A 17,136-nucleotide genomic window follows, 5' to 3' on the forward strand; every position below is an offset into this window, starting at 1 on the left:
TATATGTGCAGTATATGTATATATAGAAATGAAAAGTATGTGGTGAAAATATTTACAGTTATCTTAAAGAATGTTAAAATAAACAGCAGAATAATTTGGTATATACAGTGTATAAATAAACACTATGCAAAATAAACTGGTACAATAAACAGTAGAATATACGTTGAGTTTAAAAAAAGCAGCAGGGATATGCGGTAAGTGAAAAAAACAAGCAGCACACAATTAAGTAATTTTAAAGTGCATTTGAGAAGAATGACCTGAGGTGACAACAGTGGTGCAAAAGATGCTCATTTAGAGTTCAGCAGTCTGATGGCCTGAGAGAAGAAGCTGTTGCAGAACCTGGTGGTCCTGCACCGAATGCTGCAGAACCTCTCTCCAGAGGCCAGCAGGGAGAACAGACCATGGGGTGGATGTGAAGAGTCGCTGATGATGTTAACGGCACAGGACATGCAGCGTTTAGGTGCAATGTCATGAATGGAGGAGAGAGATGTACTGATGATATTCTCCGCTGTCCTCACCACTCTCCTCCCGTTCTTCCTGTCAGCAGCACTGCAGCCTCCACACCACACAGAGATGCAGTTAGTCAGATGCTCTCTATGGTGCTTCTGTAGAATGTATTGAGGATGGGCGGCGGCAGGTGGGCTCTCCACATCCTTGGTGCTGCTGACCACCTCCACAGCTGTGTTGTTGAGAAGTGGAGTGTGACTGGGTTGGTTCTTCCTGAAGTCAACAATGATCTCCTTGGTTTTATCCACGTTTAGGATCAGGTTGGTGTCTTTGCACAAGCCCACCAGCTGCTCCACCTCCTCTCTATAGGCCACGTCGTTGTCGTCCCTGCTGAGGCCCACCACTGTTGTGTCATCTGCGAACTTCACAAATTGGTTTGTGGCAGCCTTGGGGACGCAGTCATGTGTCATCAGGGTGAACAGCAGAGGGCTCAGGACACAGCCCTGAGGGGAGCCTGTGCTGAGGGTGATGACACGGGAGGGGTTCTGTCCGACCCACTCTGACTGAGGTCTTTCAGTGAGGAAGTCAAACAGCCAGTTAGACAGGGGGGTGCTGAAACCCAGGGGTCCCAGTTTGTCAACCAGATGCTGTGGGATGACTGTGTTGAATGCTGAACTGAAGTCCAGAAACAGCATCGGCACATGAGTGTTTTTTTGCTCCAGGTGAGCGAGGCTCAAGTGGAGAGCGGAGGAGATGGCGTCCTCGGTGGAGTGGTTAGGCCGGTAGGCAAACTGGAAGGGGTCAAACGTGGGGGGGAGTCTGGAGATGATATGCTCCGTTATCAGCCTCTCAAAGCACTTCGTCATGATGGGAGTGAGTGCGACGGGCCGGAAGTCATTGAGTGATGTGATCTGAGGTGTTTTAGGCACTGGGATGATGGTGGCAGACTTGAAGCATGATGGGACTTTGGCTTGATACAACGAGGTGTTAAAAATGTCTGTTAGAACATAAGCCAGCTGATCTGCACATTATCTGAGCACCCGCCCAGGTATATTGTCAGGACCTGGAGCCTTCCTTGAATTGACTCTCCTCAGAGACTCCACACATCAGCTGTGTCGAGACCGAGTGCCTCTTCATCCTGCTGGGGAACAACTTTCACCGCAGGAGTGCTGTTTAGTGCATCAAACCTCCCAAAGAAGATGTTGAGATAGTTGAGGAAGTCAGCATCATCATTGCACGCAGGAGGGCCTTGCCACATGTTCCTGGTGGTGGAGGCGTCATGGAAAAAATCCTGGATTTTTGGCTGTGGGCATGCTTTGCTAGTGCCTCCGCGCCACCTGACTTGAAGGCTGAGTTCCGTGCCTTTGCAAATTTGCACATCCACTGTCATCCAGGGTTTTTGGTTGGCCCGGGTCATGATGTTCTTCATCGTGCTGACATCATCCATGCATTTGTTGATGTAGGCTGACACAGACATGGCATACTCATCAATATTGATGTGATCATTGTAAGAAGAAGAAGAAGAAGAAGAATCGGGGGGAGACATTCCCCTTTATTCGTCACACACATGCACACTGCACTGCACACGAGGTGAAATTTATCCTCCGCTTTTCACCCATCCTGGTCGTCCCTCCTGGTCCGGCAGACCAGGAGCGGTGGGCACCCATTGCCCGGGGACCCATCTCATCGTCACCATTGGTCAGGTGGTGATCTTCTTGCATGTTTTTAGTGGGGGTATATTTTATGGAGGATAACCCAGGTGAACACGGGGAGAACATGCAAACTCCACACAGAAAGGCCTTTTTCCGAAGGCATGGTGGAGGACACACCCCCAGTGCCCGCAGCGAGAATCGAACCCGAATCCTTCTTGCTGTGAGGCGACAGTGTTGCCACCGTGCCACCTAGGAGGTAAACATATCCTAGTCAGTGCACTCAAAACAGTCCTGAAGTGCCTCCATAGTCCCCTCAGACCACACTCTCACCTGCCCCACTGAAGGTTTTTCTTCTTTATTTGCAGATATGCGGCTTGTGTGAATTATAACTCCAGCTAATGTGTCTAAGAGGAATATAAAACTATACAAAATTGCTGAAAAATGAAAATATATCTTTCCTTTAATATATCATAGTAGATAGAGTAGGACATCAGAGACTACAGGGGCGCGCTTGCGTGTGCCTCAGAGCAAGGACTTACTCAAAACACATCCATTATTTAGATTAGATTTCTTTATTGAAGAAATGCCTTATGTCAGCACATAAGCACAGATCACATCCACACACGCATCTGAATCAAATCTAAATCAAAACCAAAACATGGAAGTCAAGGAATCAAGTCTGCATTAACATGCGCAAAACAGCCAGGTGTTGCGGGAGGCAGGTGGAGTCACCGTCATCAGCAGCCTCAGAGCTGTCGTTAACCCGATCTCCAGCCTCGTCCTGTACGGTCAACCCAAGCCCGGCTGCTGGCAGGCTTTCACCGGCAGCAGTCCGAAATTTGCGAGTAGGTTTCCCTGTTTTCTTTTAGACATGATGACTGCAAAACATGGCAGTATAGCGCAGCGCCATAATTGAGCATGTCCAGCGGCTCCAGCACAAATGGTCCAGAGCAGGACTTTTCTTCTTGTTTCCAACATCTGATTTTGTGATGTTTAAAACATAGCGCCGACACACTTCAGTATTCATTAAAGTGAAATGGTGATGAATCGCCCTCATGCGGAAATCATACATCAAAGAATAGCCTAATTCTACACATTATCCATGATTGTTACAGTACAAAAATAAAATATAAAAAAAGGAAATGCATGGGAAAAAACAGCACACCCCCCCCCCCCCCCCCCCCCAAATTTCACAAATCATGTTTTCAGGGGAGCTCATGTCTCATTAAGGTGGGCTGAGACCCCCCTGGCTCCCCCGTAGTTTGCACCATGTTCTTCTTGTTTTTTGTTGTCCTTCAGCAACTCTGTTGTTCCTGTCTAGCGGATGGCGAAGCAATGGAGTTGCTTTGGCAGTTGCGAGCCCAGCGCCGCCAGTTGTCCCCTGAGCTCCCAGAGACAGTGACCTGTCTTAATGCTCCTGATGGCAGCCTCCTGTACCTGGTGGGCACTGCCCACTTCAGTGACAGCAGCAAAAAGGATGTGGCCACGGTGAGTGATTTGTACAGTACTCTGTGGCACTTATGCCCTTTTAAAATGTGATGGAGAAACATGGTGAACATGGAGAAGTGCTGTGAAGTATCACCTTGAAGTGACGATTAGTTGTACTGTAATGAGGCTGGCATTCCTCTTTTGCCAAGCATTATCTTTTTTTGTCCACATTGATTTGTTTTTGTCCAAACTTCCTCCATCACTGCTCATTTGGCTTTATGTCTCTTTCTTCTTCTCTTGTGCTCTCTTTTTCTCTCTCTGTCTCTTATCTAACATACCCATTGCTTTCTCTCACACAGACGATCCGTGCTGTGCAGCCAGACGTGGTGGTGGTGGAGCTGTGTCAATACAGGGTGTCAATGTTGAAGATGGACGAGAGTACACTGCTGAGAGAAGCCAAAGACATCAACCTGGAGAAGGTTCAGCAGGCCATCAAACAGGTCATTAATTGGTCTGCCCATCTATGTACACATTTGCTATGTTTAAGTCTATAATCATTTCCTACATAATTGAAAAGATAAAATTCTTGTGAGTCAACCGATGTGAACCATTTCACGATACAGTCACAACTGCAGGTAAAATCAATAACAATTTCGACATTTCGACATTTCACTTGACCAATTAGGATCTTCCTTTTCATCTCTACACCTGACAATAGCCACGAGAGTCAGCGTTAATAACCTTTATTCGTATCACACTTTTCATACCAGAGTTGCTGCTGTAAGTGCTTTACAACAAAGAAATCACATGCATCAATTGAGTGCTTCACATAGAAAAGACAGAATGGACATTATAGCAACTTCAAAGAACAAAAGAGTCACTGATAGACTGAGATTGGGCCTGTTTGTCTAATGTGCAGATTTCAACAAATAAGTTTAACTTTTTATTAAAGAAAAAAAACATCAACTCATGCTAACGTGTGCAAACTCATAATCAAAATAATCACAGTGATCAAAGAAAACTAGCAGGCAACAAAAAAATACAGCAACCCAGCTCACCCCCTCTCTCTCCCTCAGACAAAGGTAAACAGGTGAGTATATTAACTTAATATCCCCGGCCAGAACCATGTGGTCTGTTATCCCCGTCTTCAATATGACCACAAAATAAATAATATCATAACCAAAACAAACACTAAAAATAACAATCAACACACCCCTTAACCTTATTTCTATTAGAGAGAAAAAGTAAGTTTATTCATTCATTACTCCTACACACCAGCCCCTAATTGTTAGGTTATTACACAGTATAATTTCCCACATTCACATTTATTGGTGACAAGAACCATTAAAGGCTTAATATTCAAAGTCCATAATTCATATTCTGTCTTCTCTCTTTCCGAGTCACAAGTCAGTACAGCCAGATGTCACCAACACCCAAGCAAAGTCAAAGGCATTTTAATCATCATTCTGTGGTAAGTCTGTCAGTCAAAATCAAAGTCAAGCAGGAGTTTTTCGCATGACTGAAGAATTTCGGGGTGCTGTGTTGTCCACAATAAGCACTATATCTCCTGGGATAATGTTCCACTTCACTCCAGCCCATCACTGACGCTCATTTATTGAACTTGCTTCTATTGCTGTCAAGCATACACATCAGCTTCCTTGCGGTCTCCTCGAGGTAAAGATGGTAGTTTTTAACAGCAACAGATGGTTTGGCATCAACGCTTCCAGGTCATTAGGATCTGTTTTTAACACTTTAACACGTCTTCTGATAGCAAGCCATGAGCTGCTTCTTCAATCTCAAGATGCAAGCAACAGCTTTTCTCAAGCCAGTCCAAGATGAAAAATAATTGATCATGCGAGTCACAGCATCAACCTCCTCTGCGATCCAGTACAGCATTCATCGCCACAGCTTTCTTGGCCTCAGGATAATCTGCTGGAAGTTGATGTACATCCTCAAGATTAACAGGCCATGCACTCTCAGGTTAAATAAGATACTGGGGACCTGACACCCATGTCACATTTTTGAGAAATACATCCACTTTCAAACTTCTGGAGGCCACACCAGCTGGATTGTTTGCTGTGTCTAGGTACCTCCATTGTTAAATCTTGAGGATTACTGAGATTCCGTTGGCAACAAAGACTTTGAACCTGTTGGTTTCATTCCTGATATATCCGAGTTACAGATGCACCGTCTGTCCGAAACACAGAATTCTTAAGATCCATGTGTAACTCCCTCCTCTATAAGACATCAATGTGACTTGCCAGCATAGCAGCGATGAGCTCCCTACGAGGGACTGTAACAGACTTAAGTGGAGCCACCGGAACCTTTCCCACAACAAAGGCACTGTGTACTTGTGAGTGTGTGTTGTGTGACAGCAGGTAAGTTACTACTCCATAGCCATCTTCACTTGCATAACAGAAATGATGCATCTGTGCCCTGGATGTTTTTCCTAAGTCAGATGGTGTCAGACACCTCATGATTTTAAAGTCCTCCGAATGACATAGTCCCTGCAGACAACTCAACCACTTCTCAGACACTGCTTCAGGCATGATGTTATCCTAGCTGAGTGCTCCCCTGCACAGATCCTTTAATATTTTCTTGGCTGTCAGCACAACAGTGCTCAGGATTCCAAGCGGATCAGAGATGGAGCTAACAGTTGAGAGAATTCCTCTCCTGGTAAGTGGTCTGTCCTTGATCACAACATAACATTTATCATAGCCCCTTTCTGTTTTAAAATGCTAGCAGCTTCTCATCAGTACACTAGGGTGCTGCTCCAGAAAATAGAGTCTGTCACTGTAGTTCTCAGTATTTCTCTCCACATCATTCTCAAATGCTTTTATAAATGCCTGATATTTTAATGGATCCATTAAAAATTGGGATTTCTCTCCTTGGCAATGATGAGAGGCATTGCTGTTGAATTAAGAATGAAGTTATTTCATTTTGTTTTCTCATAATTCCCATCAGATCGTTTTAATCCTTGTCTCTTGATCCAAATCCTGAATTTAAGGTGTATCCATATTGAGTTAACATGTTGTCAGTAGCCTTGTGATTCACTGAATATTGTTCGGATTCCTTATGTGGCACAGGCTCATAATGAATGAACTGAGGTACATTTTTTTTTGTTTTGTTTAGGCCTTGTTCCTGGATCCAAGTAGGCATGTTTAATTTCATTTTGCTTCATTAACATTTGTGGAATAAATGAGTTTGCATTAGCATTGAGATCTTATCTCTGAGATCTTAACACATTTAATTTTGCCATATGCGCTTTGATAGCTTCATCCAATTTAAGCTGCTCCTTTTTCCTTTTCAGCTGTTCCTCCTACTCCTCCAGTTCATGTATGTCCTTTAATAGCTTTTGTCTCACCATTAATGCTGCCAAGTCATCCTCTGTTTTCAGACGTGCAGAAGAAGCAGTAGAAGCAGCAGACCTTCCTCTAGTAGCAGAGATTTTGCTTCCCACATTTGACCCACTGTCACTTGGCTTTATGTCATCTTGAACGTCCACTGTATTGATTATTGATGCAGCTTGGGTTGTAACTTGAGGTTCATCCTCAATTGGACATTGAAGCACTTCTTCATTTAATGCAGCTGGATCAGATTGACTGAGGCTGTTTTTTGTTGAGATTCCTCTGATTCATTAGGCCTCTGACCGTCCTCTTTAGAAGTGTTGCTGTATTTGATGATGCTGGAGAACCATTCATTTTGTTTATTTTGTTCATCCTCCATGAGTAAAGGAATCAACACCTCATGTGACTTAGTAGCGTTTTCACAAAGTTGAATTAACTTGTCCATATGAAACTGAACATGTAGCATTTTCCTTTCTTTGCATCGGATGATGCAAGATGGTGCTGTGTTAGGTGGCCGCCCATTGCAGTAGCTCCATTTTTGCACTCTTGTAACAGAGGGCAGTACAGAGGGGAGTGGGGGCATTGTCTACCCATGCAAGCAGCTGATCGTGTTGTGTAAACCCACACCAGCCCGGAGAGAGGAATGCAGTCCCAGACAAGCTGAAGAGATGACGTCGGGGCTGCAGAGCTGGAGCCAAACGGCATGCCAAAGCACAGACATACAGACCATCAGTTCTGGGGAACGTGAGGTCCTTGGCAAATAAAACGGATGAGCTTGTCGCAGCTTCATTCAGATGTCCCTGAAGCAGCGCGTGACGTCATCCACTCCACCATAGCAGGGCTACAAACGTAGCAACCAAACGCCTTTGTAGTTATTACTGGAGACTTCAACCACAATACTTTGGACAGACCCGTGCCAATATTCCACCAATTCCAAAACTGTCCCACCGGAGACAATGCCACACTAGACCTACTGTATGCTAATGCAAAGGATGTATACCAGGGGTTCTCAAATGGGGGTACACGTACCCCTTGGGGTACTTGAAGGCAATCCAGGGGTACTTGAGATTTTTTAAAATATATATATTTAAAATTATTATCAATCAAAGTCCTTTAAAATATGATTTAATAATTATGTCAATAAAATAGAAGTGTTATATGAGTTCATACACTGAATTTTATATTCAGGCTAGTATTCAATTTCATTATCCTTAAAATAAAGAAAAACCCAATTCCTCCCTCTACCAGGATGGTTTGACCCAACTTGGCACATGGCATCACCTGTTAATCATTGCCACCTTGACAACTCAACGAATGGAGTCGTGGTTAAAGTGGAGCAGCAGTGCTGCTGAAAACACAGAGAAACAAGTAACAAAGAAGGCTAAATCATGACCGGCAAAATTCTGACAGTATTTGAAAGAATATGTTTTAATGGGGTTCACGTCCACAAGCTGAATCCCACCCTTGACACTGTGTTTTTTATGTGGGGAAAAACTAGTCAACAGTGGCATGAAGCCAACGCATCTCCAGCGCCATCTCAAGACAAAGTATGCATATCATGTTGGTAAGCCACCTGAGTTTTTTTAAAACAAAACTTTCGGAATTCAGGTCATCTCAAGACACGATGCAGAAAGCATCCACAACATCAACTAATGCAATCTTCAGTGTGGACAGCTGTGATGCCAGTTTTATTTTGATCCTTAGAAATGTTATTTTTTGTGAACATTTTCTGTGCACAAATATATTAATGATTTTTTTGTGTTTAATTATTAAGTTAGAAACAGATCTTTATTATTAACCTGAAAGAGGACACTTTAAGTTGCTCATTATTTGTATGTGCACACGTCTTTATTTATAAGTTAATTATTTCTTTTATTAAGAAGTCTTTAGTTGTTTTTTTAAGTTTTTATTTCCAAAAAGAATTCAAAGTTTAATAAATCAGACACTGACAGTGTTTTACATTTTTTTTTTTTTTTCCCAACCAAAAATGCTTTGCAATGGTTAGGGGTTACATGGCTGAAAAAATGTTTTACAGGGGGTACATCACTGAAAAAAGATTGAGAGCTACTGATGTATACAGTGCCACATGGTCGCAGCACAACAACACCGCCATTTTCAAAGTTTCTGTGGTGAGATCAATGAGCTCCATCTCCAAAAACAACCGCTCCATCTCGCCATAGTTGTCTCTGACCGGAAGAAAACCAAGGAATCCGACAAGAGCCCCCCGAAACCATACATAGACACAGCTGTTAACCCGGTTCTTTGTTGAAAGCCCAAGAATGGTCTGAAGCAATCTTCAGTTCACAGTCAAAGTATTTATTAAGGTCACATATAAAGTAATACAGCGCTGGTCTCAGACTGACAGAGCTCCCGCAGGAGCTCTGCCAGAATGAGCCCAGTTGTCAGACAAAAGTGATGATGATCATGACAAAAATCATGTTGGGTTTGACCAAACCCAGTACAATAATCAGATATACGTTACAGAATATAATTGGTCAAGGCGTGAATGCCAGATCTAAATGCAATAGACATCACAACCAGAGAAGAGGAGACCAGACTGTCAACAACCAGAGTGCCACCTGCCTTTTTGTTATGAGAAGTGGCTCTCACCAGCCATATTATCCTTACGGCTCTAGGCTATGAAGGACATTCATGTAGGCTAAAGATTAGAGCATGAGAACACATGAAATGACCATAAAGGGCCTGATCATTACACAGCCACACCCCCCTAGCGGCTTGGCGGTGAATTGCGGAGCAACGCGTTCCCTCGACGCAGAACTATGAATGCTCAGTGACGGCGTCGGGTGTACGCCGTAGGTACGCCGTCACTGCGACGCAGAAGCATAAACCAGGCTTAAGCCACATGGGGAGGACATCAACAGCCTGAAACCATGTATCACAGAGCATACTGCCAACCCGGACTGTACACTGCTTTCCCACCAACAAGCCCTGGATCACCAGTGAACTGAAAAGTCTGCTAAACAGGAAGAAACAAGCCTTCAGGTCAGGGGACAAAAAAGAACTGAGAAGTGTTCAACACAAGCTGGACCCTCTACAGTTCACGTAACATCCCCATCTGGGTGTGGACGATGCCATCATACACCTGCTGCAGCTTGCTCACGCCCACCTGGATTGTAGCAGCAGCACAGTGAGGGTCACTTTCTTCGATTTCTCCTTTGCATTTAATACCCTCCAGCCGCTGCTCCTGGGTGAGAAGCTGTGAGTGATGGTGTTAGCCCCAATTCTTTTATTGGGAGCCCAAGAACAGACCAGAGAAATTTTCAGTTCACAGCCAAAGTATTTATTGAGGTCAGAATCAGAGTCAGAAAAAGCTTTATTGGCAAGTACGATTTTACACATACCAGGAATTTGTTTTGGTTGGTGCATGACAAATCTTCTAAAAATAAGCTATTGAAAGGTAAAAAATATAACAATATAAATACATATACACAGTCTGTTTTTTGTTTTTGTTTTTGTTTTTTTCAGAATAAAAGGAGCAGTGCAGCTGGTGGTGATACAGTGAAATAACAAGTAAATCCAAGCTGAGCGTTAATGTTACGCATAGAGTTATGGCAATGTCAATGTGAGGGGGGGGGGGGCTGACTGCATTGTCTACAGACCTGTTGGCTTGTCCTTGGCTTCTTGGGAACAGGGATGATGGTTGAAGACTTGAAGCAGGCTGGCATGTGACATGTCTCCAGTGAGGTGTTGAAAATGTCTGTGAACACTGGAGACAGCTGATCAGCGCAGTGCTTCAAGGCAGATGGGGAGAAAGAATCCAGTCCAGCTGCTTTCTAGGGGTTCTGTCTCTTGAAGAGTTTGTTGACATCCCTCTCATGGATGGAAAGAGTCGTCACTGAGGTGGGTGGGGAGGGGGAGGGGGGGACCTTTAAGGTGGGCATTGGTGGAGGTGGCGGGAGCTGTTGGGGGTGTCGTGGGGGATGGTTGCTGGACTGTCCCTTTGTCTGTCAAAGCAGCAGTAGAACTCGTTCAGGTCATTGGCTAGGAGTCGATCGTTGATGGAGTGGGGAGCTTTAGGCTTGTAGTTGGTGATCTGCCTGAGCCCTTTCCAGACAGAAGCAGAATCGTTAGCTGAGAACTGGTGTTGGAGCTTCTCAGACTACAGTCGTTTAGCCTCTTTCACCGCCTTGCTAAATTTGTACTTTGCCTCTTTGAATCTGTCTTTGTCCCCACTCCTGAAGGCCTCTTTCTTTGCCAACCTTAGCTGTTTGAGTTTGGCTGTGAACCAGGGTTTGTCATTGTTGTAACTCACCCTGGTGCGTGATGGAACACAGCAGTCCTCACAGAAGCCGATGTAGGATGTCACAGCCTCCGTGTACTCATCCAGACTCTTGGTAGCAGTCCTGAACACATCGCAGTCTGTAGAGTCCAAACACACCTGGAGATCCTTCACAGCCTCACTGGTCCACTTCCTTGATGTCCTCACTACAGGTTTGCAGTGCTTTAGTTTCTGCCTGTACGCAGGAATCACGTGGACCATGACGTGGTCAGAGTGGCCCAGTGCAGCACGGGGGACAGTGTGATAAGCATCGCTGACTGTGGTGTCACAGTGATCCAGAATATTCTCCTCTCTGGTCGGCATTTAATAAACTGTCTGTATTTAGGGAGTTCTTGAGTGAGGTTACCTTTGTTATAGTCACCAAGGACAATAACTAAAGAATCCGGGTTGGTCCACTCAACACACAGTATGTGGTCGGCAAGCATGCGCTGTGCTTCCTGCACATTGGCCCACAGCGGGATGTAAACGCAGACCAGAATGAATGAAGCAAACTCACAGGGTGAATAAAAAGGCTTACAGTTAATGATAAAAGATTCCAGGTCAGGAGAACAGTGCTGCTGGATCACTGTCATGTCGTTGCACCAACCACTGTTAATGTAGAAACAGATTCCTCCACCTTTAGTTTGCCGGAAAGTTCCATGTCTCTGTCCGCGTGGTAGAAGCCTTGGAAGCCTGCCAGCTGCAGTGCAGTTCAGTCTTGAGTTTTGGTGGGATGAGTCTCTCACTGAACGTACTGCTGTGTCTGGCCAGCATATCATGAATTGGGTGTGAGACGTCCAAGATAGTCCGTAACTTAGTCAGCATCCTCCTCTCTGACACCACCGTCAGAGAGTCACACTCCATCCCCACAACGTCACTGGCCTTGCGGATCAGTTTGTTGAGTCTGTTGGCATCTACCATCCTCAGCCTGCTGCCCCAGCACACAACAGCGTAGAGAATAGCACTAGCCACCACAGACTCATAGACAATCCTGAGCATAGTCTGGCAGATGTTGAAGGACCTCAGTCGCCTCAGAAAATAGAAACGACTGTGACCCTTCCTGTAGAGAGCGTCAGTGTTCTTTGCCCAGTCAAGTTTATTGTCAATATGTACCCCCAGGTACTTGTAATCCTCCACAATGTCCACTCTGACCCCCTGGATGGAAACAGGGGTCACCGGTGCCTTGGTTCTCCTCAGGTCCAGTACCAGTTCCTTAGTCTTTGCCACATTTAGTTGCAGATGGTTCTGCTCACACCATGTGACAAAGTTGTCCACAGCAGCCCTGTACTCATCCTCATCACCCTTACTGATGCACCCAACTATCGCAGAGTCATCAGAAAACTTATGAAGGTGGTTTTCTGATGACTCTGCGATCGTTGGATGTATCAGTAACGCGACTGAATGTAATTGGCCAGTTACCAAGACGTGGACAGCCCAACTACTGTCCACATCTTGTCCTTGGAATGTGATAAGCAACCTGTGTGTGAGTGTTGTTAAGGTGTGGATCTAATGCAACAGAGTGCACCTCGACAACGGACTGAACTGGAACACTAACATCAACACTGTTTAGAAGAAGGGGATGAGCAGACTCTACTTCCTGAGGAGGCTCAGATCATTCAACGTGTGCAGCAAGATGTTGGAGATCTTCTACCAGTCTGTTGTTGCCAGTGCACTCTTCTTTGCTGCAGTGTGCTGGGGGAACAGCATCGGAGCCGGCGACACCAACAGACTTAACAAACTGATCAGGAAGGCTGGCTGCAAATTAGACACCTTTGAGGAGGTGGTGGAGAGGAGGACACTGGACAGACTGTTATCCATCATGGATAACCCTAAACATCCTCTTCACCACCTCGTGGACAGACAGCGGAGTTCCTTCTCGAATAGACTGCTCGAGCTCCGCTGTCACAAGGACCACTTCAGGAAATCATTCCTGCTACCAGCCATCACACTGTACAACAGTAATTTAAACAGTTAATCGCTACCAACCTCACAAACCCCAATATTTTAGTGTTACATATTATCTGCACTACTGCAATATTGTACATACTGTTCATTGTTTACATTTATTTATCATCTGCAACTTGCACATATACTAGTAGTTTGAAATTAGGGATGCACCGATATGAAAATTTTGGCCGATACCGATATCCGATATTAATATTCCTGTTATGGCCGATAACTGATATTTACCAATATTGATATGTTTAAAAAAAGTTTCTGAGATGATAAAATTTTGTACAGACTGAAAATCAAACTGAAAATGCTAACTGAATTTTTGTATGCCATTATTTTCAAAACATGCAGGGCTACTATAAAACACAAGTAACCAACAGTGTTACTTTTTAGCAACCTTTACCACTTGCAGCAAGTGTTATTGTAAATTAAAGTACAGTTTAACTCCCTCAAATTATAAAACTCCTGTAAGAAAGTTTGGACCATAAATTACAAATAAATCCTGATAAAGTTACCAAACTTGCCAGTATTCATGGCAACCAGGCATTTATTAAATTGCAAAACATGTTTTAAGCCCATGTCCACTCCATTTAAACTCATATCTGTGAAAAAGGTTAAACCAAAAACATGTCCTGACTATCAGTGCACATTTGTCTAACTTGCACTGTAATTTTCAACTAAATGTCCCAACACTGAAACAATGTTTCCACTAAGCAAACATAAAAACACTATACAAGTGCAAATCAGTGCAAGTCAATTTCAAGTTCCATCTATAAAAATGGTAAATCAGAATATTAAAACTGTGACATAACTGTAACTCAAAAGACATGGTAGTCTTTGTCCATTTTCCGACTTAGAGTAGCCACAATGTACTCAAAGTAAATGTCCCAAACACTAAAATAGTGTTTCCACCTGACAGTTTAGGTTATAGTCTTGGCCTAGTTCATCAGCAAAGGCAGGTTTTATTTTACAAAGGAAGAATTTCTGCTTTCTCGCACTGGATCCTGTTTCTCTTTTCATCAACAATGTGTGATGCAGCAGAGAAGAGACACTCACTGTCCACACTTGTACATGGAGCCGAAAGGTACTTGCATGCTGCTTTGGCCAGGGCAGGAAAGCGAGACATAACGAAATAGCGGTCTTTGTACCAAGGGTCAAGTATTGTTGCCAAATGTGAGCTGATCTCCCTCGTTAATTGTTCAAATGGAGTGAGAAGCATGGTCATGTTTTCAACAAGGCCCCACTGATATGTGCTGAAATCAACGGGCAGCTCATCATCTGCTCCATACACACCAAGTGCACACTTCTGGTCCAGTAGACCTTTCATCATATAAAAAGTACTATTCCATCTGGTTGTGACATCTTGTTGTAGCATCTTGTTTTTCATGCCTTACTCTTGCTGTATGTCTCTCAGCCGAGAGGTGGCGAGTTGAGAGTGGCGAAAATGTCCGACTATTTTCCTTCCAATAGCCACACAGTCAGAGATGGCTCACTGGCTTAACACTCCATCATGTACTGCTAGCTGCAGCCTATGAGCCATGCAGCCCAGGCTTTTAACGCCGCACTCGTCCATTGCCTTCTGCATATTCCGTGAATTGTCGCGAAGCACAACATGCACATTGTCTTTTTTTAATTTTCCACTGAGCAAACATGCAGTCAAATGCGCTAGCAATAGAAGCCCCCATATATGATCCTGCAAACTCTTGTGCATGCAAAACAGCTCTCTTCATTTCAAAGTTGTCATCAATCCACTGAGTAGTAAGGCTCAACATACTCATCTGACTTGCGTCGGAACTCCATATATCCATAGTGAAGGTAATGTCAGTTACGTTGTCCAACAATTTGTGGATATGCATGGCCACGTGCAAAGTAGGGAGGAAGACGTCGGAAAAGTAGCGCCAACTTGGCAGGCTATAGCGGGATTCAATATGCTCTATCAACCGCTGAAATCCTCTGTCCTCCACTATGGTAAATGGCTGGTCGTCAAGAGCAATCATTTCCATTACCTTATTCATTATTGACCTGGCTTCTGCGCTGTCCTTGGCAAATTTCTTGGTTTGGTCGAGTACTTGCTGTATTGGACTCCCAGCTGCGGCTGCTGCTGCTTTCGTTTTTGCCTGCTGGCTAACGTTAGCAGCGTTAGCTTCCTGCCATTGTTTGTGAACTTCTGGATGCCGGTTTTTCAAATGACATATTAAATTTGTGGTGTTGAATGACTTGACGCGGCATCCTCCTCGCATTACCTCAACTTTGCAGGTGTTGCATACTGCTTTTCGAGTATCTTCTTGCGACATCATGAAAAACGACCACACCGCTGACATTTCTGAAAAATTAAACAAATAAATAGCCCCCACAAGTTTTCTACAATAAAGAAAGTTTTCCAAAATTTCAGTATAACTGAAATTGTATTTTATCTTTCACTTGTCTTTGTTTTAAGTTTAAACAAAAACAAAAAGTGCAGGGAGTTCCCAGGTTCAGTAGCATCTCTTGAAAAGTTAACTGAAAATTTAAATAAATAAATAGCTTCCTGAAGTTTTATGAAGTAAATAAAACAAAGTTAAATAAAATTTGTACAGAAATGTGAGTCTCAAATCAATTAGTAGTCCCAATTGAGCAGCACCAGATTGTGCTGCAAAAAGCAGAGTTGTTTAGCGTGCTCTCCAGTGAGATGGCCTGTCTTGCTCTCATAAATTGCAGAGACTTCACTGAAGACGTGCTCACTTGGGACTGATGAGGGTGGTGCACAAAGAAACTTTCCTGCTTGTTTTGCAGGTAGCTTGAAGCGCCCTTCATTCTGTCTCCACCCCTGGGGTGGGTCCCCTTTTCACCTGTTGACCACTGGTTCCTTGAGGTACAGATGTAGCTCATCCTCAACGCAGCTACTGGCCAGCAGGTCACCATTGTGGGGTGCCAGCAGAGAACTGAACATCTCATCAACACGGCTGCGGAAGGATGTGTGTTCTCTCCGTTGCCTTTTGTGGGTGCTTCCGTCATTCTTGTGTGTTCCGTATGCAGCAGCCTGCTCCTCCACACTGGCCTAAAAAAAAGCATGAATTAAAACATATTTAGCATTTTTAGTCTAGGTAGATCATTTTGACATGGTCATTGAAAAGTAGCTCGCAAGGTGTAAATGTGTGGGCACCCCTGGCCTAAAGTATCTTAGCATAGTGGACTGGTGGGCTAATATTAGCTAAAAGCTAATCAGCCTTCACCTCAACGTGCTTCCCTGCAATAAAATCTGGACCGAATTGAGTTCAATAGGTTTTTACTCTCTCTCATTCACACACACATACTTCTGCTACCACAGACTTTTTCCATGTCGATATTATCAGCAATCTTGTTTTAAGTGATTTACAGACACGTCTGGAGGGACTGCAAGTGAGCAGAGCTGCCACTTATGTTTCTAGAACGTTATTGGGTTCACAGTAATGTTACTAGTAGTTGTAAGTTGTAAAGGACTGGGATGTTTATTACAATTTTAATAGAGTCTGCTGCCTTAACTTACTCGAAATATATATCTGCTCTCCGGAGCTTCTTCACTCGCAAAACTTTTTCTCCTTTCCACCGTGTGTGTGAGCACTGTGCATGCAAATGCCAAATAACCCAGTTTTAAATAGATCTCTTACCGGCCATCGGATTAAAATGTCAAAATGCAGAATATTGGCATTTTGACACATATTGATCCCTAGTGCAAACTACTGTCACAATCACTGTCAGAGAGACTGTGTGTACTGCAGACATAGAGCTGCTGTCGATGTCCCTGCGCCCTTTCTGTCTCCCCCGGGAATTCCCCAAAATATTTCTGACAGTTGTATACATCCACCCCAAGGCCAACGCAAAAATGCTGTAACAATTCCAAAAAATGTTACACATAAGCTTCAGTCACTCTCCCCTGATGCTCCCTGTTTCAGTCTTGGTGATTTTAATCATTGCAATTTGAAAACTTTGAACAACTTTCACTAGTACGTCTCTTGGCCCACCAGACTCAACAAAACTATTGACCTATGCTATGGTACAGTAAAAGGTGCCT

At 43.9% G+C, this 17,136-nt stretch overlaps 1 protein-coding gene across 2 annotated transcripts in view; it reads left to right on the forward strand.

Moving 5' to 3' along the window:
- trabd (TraB domain containing) overlaps positions 1–17,136 on the forward strand; it is a 61,488-nt gene that overhangs the window by 29,940 nt on the left and 14,412 nt on the right. For both annotated transcript variants that reach the window (XM_076732251.1, XM_076732252.1), the window contains exons 4-5: positions 3,421–3,587; positions 3,887–4,027. In XM_076732251.1, coding sequence (XP_076588366.1) covers positions 3,421–3,587; positions 3,887–4,027 — 308 coding nt within the window. The remainder of the gene's footprint in view (positions 1–3,420; positions 3,588–3,886; positions 4,028–17,136) is intronic.

Source organism: Chaetodon auriga, chromosome 6 (genome assembly GCF_051107435.1).
Source record: "Chaetodon auriga isolate fChaAug3 chromosome 6, fChaAug3.hap1, whole genome shotgun sequence".
NCBI lineage: Eukaryota > Metazoa > Chordata > Actinopteri > Chaetodontiformes > Chaetodontidae > Chaetodon > Chaetodon auriga.